The sequence below is a fragment of the Taudactylus pleione genome, unplaced genomic scaffold (assembly GCF_031769625.1).
Source record: "Taudactylus pleione unplaced genomic scaffold, aTauple2 ptg000134l, whole genome shotgun sequence".
In the NCBI taxonomy this organism is placed as follows: Eukaryota; Metazoa; Chordata; class Amphibia; order Anura; family Myobatrachidae; genus Taudactylus; species Taudactylus pleione.
In genome coordinates, this window is record NW_028284536.1 from 1,678,500 (window position 1) to 1,686,758 (window position 8,259).

General features: G+C 40.8%; 1 protein-coding gene across 1 annotated transcript in view; it reads left to right on the forward strand.

The window, feature by feature from the left end:
- Positions 1-7,424, forward strand: part of LOC148523017 (saxiphilin-like) — a 31,519-nt gene extending 24,095 nt beyond the window's left edge. Inside the window, exon 4 of the mRNA XM_088473312.1 lies at positions 7,250-7,424. Within this exon, the coding sequence (XP_088329438.1) occupies positions 7,250-7,257 (8 nt within the window). The 3' untranslated portion in view covers positions 7,258-7,424. The remainder of the gene's footprint in view (positions 1-7,249) is intronic.
- The last annotated feature ends 835 nt before the right edge of the window (positions 7,425-8,259 follow it).

Here is an 8,259-nt window from a genome sequence, read left to right on the forward strand (position 1 = left end):
TCCTCAATAGCTCATAAAGAGGCTATACAGATATCAGTGATATAATAGAGAGGTTCAGAATTCAGAAAAGATGAAACCATGTATAGAAATGTTAAGCAGCCATTTGGGGTTTTTCATTTTCAAGGGTTAGTCATTGTACCAATGAAGGATGCAGGTGAGGCAGCCATTTTAGGTGGACTACTAAGGATTAATCTGTCCAGAATAAGCAATGCCTGAAAGACATGACAACTCATCAAATCATTTGTTTACTATCCCACTCAAGTACCAGACAAGAAAGCCATTTTAGGTTCATTCCATTGGATACAATTGGGTGAATCCAATTGTGGTGGGATATTTAAAATACCACGCGGCACAGAGTTTTTCATGCAGCCATGGGATTTTGCTTTCTAATTAGCGGACTGAAAATGGGAAGTTGTGATTTTTATAGAAATTACTGCATTCCATTTATACGCATATTTTTAGTCGCACAACCAGAGCAAGTCCCCAGCAGCCCTTGCAACACCTTGCTGTCCCCTAAGCCTACAAACAGCCCAAGGGACTCCCAGCAACCCCTTTCCCAGTGACAGAATGGAGGGAAGGCCACCAGGAGCTGAGGAGTACACCTGAGACCCCAGGATAAGTGAGTATTTTTTTTTACATAATGCAGGGTATTCAACTCTGAAAACCCTGCAACCACTTTTTTTTATTTGATAATGATGGTATCGAGAGCGCACATACTGCGACAATCCAAAATTTGCAGAGGGGGGCACAATGTTTTTTACCGCTAAACCTTGCACCCAATTATATCACACTATCAGGGGTATTCAATATGGAACGTAAACCTCGCTGTCGAAGTTTACGATGCATATCGGAGATTTTCCTGGGATAAAGTATTGGACGCGCGCCCGCTTTTTCCCCGTATTCAATACGAAAGCTACGAAAACGGGACCCGGCGAAGTAGGATCTGCGAAAAAAAATGAAATTTACTTGGAATAAATTGTAGGACACCCTAAAACTGTAAAAACATGGGGGATCACTATGGGTACCCCCGTTTTAGCCTGCAAGTGAAAGTCGAGGATTTAAATAGCCGCAGCAGGTGTTTTTTTCCTGAAGTGATGCAGAAGAGCACTTAGGTTTTTTTTTCATTTTTTTAAGTTGTCCCATCAAATTTGGGGTACTTGAAAAAGGGTTCTAGCATATTTTTAAGTCCCTCAAGTCTTTTTTTTAAGTTCTGTAAATATGCACCTGCCGCTAATTGCCTATTCTAGAATACACCTGCCGCTAATAGCCTATTCTAGAATACACCTGCCGCTAATAGCCTTTTCTAGAATACACCTGCCACATACTTGCAGAATAGCCTCAGCCTATTTCCCTAGTTTTCAACAATTTTTTCCCAATTTTTTTTTTTCACTAAAATTTTTAAATACATTTTTGGGGTGTCCCTATTGTTTTTTTAAACTTTTTTTGACACAGTTATTTTTAAAATGTCATTCCCAGGGGTGTAGGCTATTTTTTTTAAGCCTGCACCCCTAAACCCCAATTCTGCACTTTTTTTCGCCACCTATTCAGTGGTGAAAAGTTATCCCCCTTTTTTTTCAAAGACTTTTCGAACCTGCGAAAAGTCTTTGAAATTGAATACGGTGTAAAACCGAAACCTGCGAAAATGACGTAATCGGTGCGAAAACATCGCAAAAACTGAGTTTTTTGCTCCATATTGAATACCCCTGTAAATGTGCAAGATAAGCTATACATGGAAATAAGACATAAAATGGTAAAATGTAAAGCAACTACCAGGATACCCAATGTATAAATAGTTACACATAATGTTCATCCTGCCTATGACAGTACCAGGTAATGGAGCCATCTAGAGTCCACACCATGGGTTACACTGGGCATAATGAGCAATTCAGCACGGTGTAACATACAGTTGGGAATTACAGGAAAATAAATAAAGTAGATTGATGAGGTCAAAGATCTTGTGTAAGTGGGATTTGGAATTAAGGGGGACAGGGGAGGGATTGCAGAATAGGGGTTAGCTAATAATAGGGCAGTAGGGAGAGATATTGAAAGTACCCCCTCCCCCACCTGCATTGCGCTGCATGGGATCACACATCGCTCCCCCAGATTAAGTGAACATGCAGAAAGATCTGGAAGAGTGATATACTATCCCAAGGGAGCTTGCGCTGGCTGATATCATACCCAGAGATGGAACAATATAGCAGTGATATTGTTGCTATATTGCACTGTGTATGGTGGACTAAGTAACAAATTGGGTGTTTCCATGTAGAAATGATCATAGTTTCAGACAGACAAACTGTTTGGGGTTGTAAAAAGTAGAGCAGGAGAGAAATTAAAATATCTGATATATAAAATGAAGATGGATTTTAAACTCCAGTTATATGAAGCCTTGGGATTTTGTTTCTACAGGAGAACACACCAAAATAGGTATAGTTGTGATACCTCTAGAGGAGGTAACCGGAGGTGTATAACATAGAAGGCACAACTTCAATAAGGTACATCTGAGTACACAAAGTGTAGGATTTTGGTAGTGTGCCACAAGATACATGGATGTGTTGGTACTGCAGGGACAGTGGACCTCATTCAGAGGCGATCGCAGGAAGCGATCACTCTCTCTGAATGAGGGCGGCCGTTTCTGTTTTTTTGGTGCAGCCTCCTGGTTGCAAGCTAAGCTGTGGGTTACCACCCACAGCTTCACTAGCGACCAGAGCAATGGTTGAGATGGTGATAGCCATCGCAACCATCGGGGCTTGCGACCAGACACTAAGGTTGGTGCCTCCATTTTGGAAACCACCCCCCTGGCCCGCCTACAAAAAGGGACGAGCTGTCGATCAACATCGACAGCCGCCATTTTTGTAGCGAGCTCCGGAGCCACCCATTGACCCGGTTGCGAGCACATCAGTGCTTGCGACCAGGTCTGAATGTCTGAATGACTCCCTGTGTGTAGCATGCAGTGAGATACTGTACACACAATTTATTGCAATAACTCTCAATCTGAAAACTGAAAGTGTATCAGAGTACACAAACAGATTATAAATACAAACAGGTGGAATAAGCACAACCAAATGTCTGAGACCCCCACCAGACCTCACTAGTAATCCCTGCAAGAGTATGAGTTTTACTCAATCCGGGCCCAGGTCATGGCCCAAAGTAGTTGGTTCCCACCATGAAATGAACAGCATACTGTACTTATCTGGTATAGAGACTTTGCCTGGAAATACCACAGATGGAAATGCTGGTACACATGGGCTGCTGTCAAGGAAACTAGGAAAATGTACACAAGAGTTTAAACAACACTGGAAGAAAACTATACTGGAGAGCATAGTTCTGGAGCAGGAGAAGCTATATAGAACACAAATAATACTCAGGCACTGGAGGAGTGCACTGATCTTGTTGTTTTAGTGGCTGGCTACTAGGTGATTCCCTGCATAAATCATCAGTACTGGAGGTTAGTGGTAACACCTAAGAGAGGTGTTATGTCATCTCTAGTCTGAGGCTGAGCCCAGTTGAGTTCTGTTAAGGATCCTGGCCCTGATTCAGAGCCGGACGCTCTGACAGAGAGCTCGCTCTGAATCTGGGCCTATCCCCTTAGAAAATAAAGGGCGGCCTCCTGGCCACTCGAATAGCTGTGGGTGAGTTATCCTAAAGCGAGCTCAGGGAGGACAGAAACCTCCCGTGGAGCAGAAGGGCAAGACCATCGCTACCATCGGGCATGCGACAAGACCCTTGCAGTAGGGTCTCACTGCCGCAAGCCCTGGAGTGCTTTTGGCTGTATCAGAGTCAAAAGCACTCCCTCTGACATCACTAGTGATGTCAGTGGGGCCGGCCCCAGATGGTAGGCATTCCCATGGAAACACCTCCGTCTGGGCAGCGACGCCCTCGGCACACCACCAAAGGGGGTGTGCTGTCACTCACCATCGACAGCACGCCCCCTTTGGTGCGAGACCCATAATGACGGCTTGGCCGTCGTTATTCGGGTCTTGTGCATGCGCAGGAAGGAGCCCATCTGGAAGCAGTAACAACCCATGCGACTATGCCAGGTATATAGTAAAATAGCCTCCAATTTACACATTTCCCTGTCATTCTTCAAGTGATTTCAATTTACCTACAATATGTAGATGGCTGATAGCCATAAATAGAAATTACAACATTACACTTGCACACACATATTTGGCCCTAGCATTACGAAAAAGCCTGGCAATCTTTTTTTCCCTATTCACAGACTTCCTTCCCCTATAGGGGCTATGAAAGGTTTTATACAAAAATATATTATTGGTGTATACAGTAGGACACAGTAGAACACAATGCTTTACACAGAACTGCAGGGACATCACATACCAATGACTTGATGATAAACTATCGTGTGCTTGGTCTCACCCAGAATATAGGTTATAAATCAGAACACTCAGATGCACCTTATACCCCTTTTACACCGGAGCTAAAACCCGCTTTATTGCAGGGTTAACTCGGGCAGCTCCTTGGTGTAAAAAGGGTAAAGGTTGGATCGCCGGGTCGAGTGACCCAACAATCCAACCCAGGTAAATAGCAGGGTTTATCATGGATGTAGCCCATGAAATCCTGCTGTGTGTGCAGCGCACTCTGGGCCATGATGACCTGGAGCATGCCGCAAGCTGGCCGATTAGTACAGCTTCAGTGGCGCTTGGTGATGACATCATTTCCAAGCATCCCCTTTCATGCAAGAAAAGCCGAATCTATGCAGACCCGACTCTGGTGTGAGTGGCACCAACTCGGGAATATCCCAAGTCGGCGCTGGATATTTTCCGGGTATGATCTGGATAGGAACCCTGTTCCAACTCCGGGTCAGATCCAGAATTTTGGTGGAAAAGGGGAATAAGTCTCTTTTGCTGACCGCCTTGTCCTTTGTAACAGAGGGAAATCTCCCCACACTCCAGGACAGGCAATATAAAAGTATACAGACATTGCAATCACTATAATGGATCATAGACAGATTACAGGATGTTTGTGCATGTGATGATACAGGGGTCATTTGGATTTGGCTGTAATTTTGCATGCACTGTGTGACAGGAACTAAATGCAAATATTTGTCATGTTCTTCTGATCTATGTTACTGCGCTGCCTCTATCTGTCCGACAGTCATTATTATCAGCGCACACTGTCACCAGCCCTGTACTAGGTGTAAGAGATCAGATGGACCTCTGCATAGCCAAACTCAGCATCATATGCCATTCCATCTGCTGTACACCCCAGACATGCCCTCTCTGACCTTACCCTACATATCAATGCCCCCTTGCCATCCAGTAATACCCATTGATCTGCCAGTGGATTTACTAATCATCGGTTCTGACGGTCATTCTTAAACTGCTGGCAAACTGTAAAAGCTTAATAATGGTTAAGACATTTGTGGTTCTGTTAAAATTATGGTAATCAAATGCTGAGGAACCACAATACTCTTATAATGAGGACAAGCATTATGTATAGAATAAGGTAAATGACATTAATAATTCTCTAATGGGATAATACTATTTTATTAATATACTATTGGGCAAACTGAGTGTAAAAAATATAAAGTAATTATAATATAGGGCAATATAGATTAATATAAATTCAAGTGCAAAATATTTTTACAATTTAGCAACATTTATTATTTTATGAGTTTCCCAGTGATTAGGTGGTTGTGTTGTTTCTTATTTATAACTTTATGGCTATATAAATGGTGCCCACATAATGATATAATAAATGATAATCCATCATAATAACATTTTAAAACCACAGTTATGATTTTATGTGTAATGAATATTATTTATTATGTTAACGATAATTACAAAATATCTTGTCTGTGTGCAAACTGTATTACACATCTTTAGTTATATAAACATCATGACTCCAATGAATTATATTTATTGATTATTATTTGCTAGATGGTCATCAATAATTTAAATTATACATAGTTATTAAATGTTAATTTGTATATTTGCTTTACTATCATATACTCCCTCAGGGCTTTATTAGTATTATATATATACAGTGGCATCATTCACCCAGTTCGGACCCATGAGATGAGCGCCAGGAAAAAGAGGGCATGAGGCATGGCTTCATGGGTAGGGGTGTGGCCTATCATCCAGAACCCCTGTTTTAGTCATTCTGGGGGTTCGGAGAAGCAGACTGCATCAGGGACCAGCCTGTGTACATTGCCAGCTCCCTCACTGTGTCAGGAGTAAGTGCTATAGGCAATGCTACAGTACAGCACCTGGTCCTGTGACTGAGGGGAATTCAGCACTATGGCGTCATTCATGGGTGGGTGAAACCTTGGTGCGGCCCTTACCCCCCTTGTGATTCCACTGCATAATAACACAATTGTCTCTTCTATTTATTCAATAACTTTTTATTCCACTAAGGGGCATATTCAATTAGCTGTGAAAAGTCGTATTCTTTTTGCATGCTGGACTTTTCACCGACAATGCTGGTTTTAGATGCAAAAAAGTATTGTGCTCATCCTCGATTTTCCCTGTATTCAATTCGAAATCGGTGAAAACGGGATCCGGCAAATACGGACCTGGCAAAAAGTACTGTCAGATTTGGGAAAATCAGCCTGACATCCCCCAAAAGATGCACTGACATTGGGGATCACTATACAAGAGATACCCCCAAATAGGCCAGCTGAATATATTTGGGGTACTTAAAAACTATCAAATGCTGCTAATTAGCGTCTGTGCAAAAGTTATGAAGAATAGCATTTAGCAGGTTTTTTTGCAGAAAATATGTAGTCCCACCTGGGGTATACTTGGGGACCCCCCTGGGGTCTATTTCGTTAGTTTTTAAGTTTGTCCACCAGCTTTGATTTTTTTTTGCCCCCAAAATGAAAGTACATTTTTGGAGTGTTCTTAAGGGTTTTTTAACTTTTTTTGACACAGTTTACCTTTGGGGAGCTGTCCCAAGGGTGCAAGGTGGTTTCTGCAAGTTTGCACCCCAAAACCCCAATTCTGCACTTTTTTCTGCTGGATTTCATAGGCAAATCTTTTTTGCCTATTCCAATGCATTCACTTTCCGCATCAGTGAAAAGTCTTTGGAATTGAATACGGGGTTTGCCTGGCAAAATGATGTCACCGGCGAGAACTTTTAGCCGAAAACGGCTTATCGCAGCTAATTGAATACGGCCCTAAAAATGAGAGTTACAATGTGTGTAATATATTTATATATAGAATGTATTAATACATGTATTTATACTGAACAGGGACTAATGCTGCACAATCTCTGTCTATCACACATACAGGTGGATAATCTATCACTATAATCCATGGGAGGGGGCATCATTTATCATTTGTCACTGCAGACCAGCAATGCATCGTCCAGCAGAGAAACTGCTTCTCTATTTTACTCACAGCTATTAAACATGATTCAAATCCTGCAGATTTGTGTCTTTAAGTTTTCTCTTATTAATGAAGATGAAGTGACAGATGATTACAATAAATAATACAAATATGAATTAAATCAGATTGATCTTATATGTAATATACATGAATATATAGTTAAAGATTTATTAACACCCATTTATACATCACAGTAAATTGATTTCCTCATCTACTTGACTTGTAAAACATATTTGTTTGGACATTACCTGTACAGAGGTGATGATCCCCTGATTGTGAGGTCTTCACCTTGAGACATGCAAACCCCTGTGCCCCCCCCCACATCCAAGTAATAAATAGTCATCGCCACAAGGTTTTGCTGAGGTTAATAGATGGATAAAGAATGCAAAAATGATCCAAGAAAATGCAGCTCTACAAACCAAGAAGCAGCTTCAATCTAAAACCAAAGAAAGTCACTAAAAATTCTACATAAACATAATCAGAGAGGGTACAGGTGGATCATGCTGATAGCACAAAAGGTTACCTCAACTACAGTATTTATATTATATCCTGCATCATGGTAATAAAATAAAAAAAAGTAAAATATCATGTTAAAATAAAAGTCTTGAATAAAAGTGATGTGTCCTGTAAAATGAAAGAAAAAATATAAAGACATCTTAAAATTTATAAATAGATAAATAAATAGATAGAAATGAAAATGTACTTATAGTCTCTCTTTTTTTGCTGCAAATGTTCTACAATTTTTAATTGCTTGTAATGGATATAAAAATATATACATGTTCCTCATGCATGATTAAATGTTAATATGAAAGAAATGTGATCTAGTGATTTAAATTTGAATAAGGGCGGAACAAATGTATTTAATTATGTACATTGATATATCATACAAACAAAATAAACCATGAACATGGAA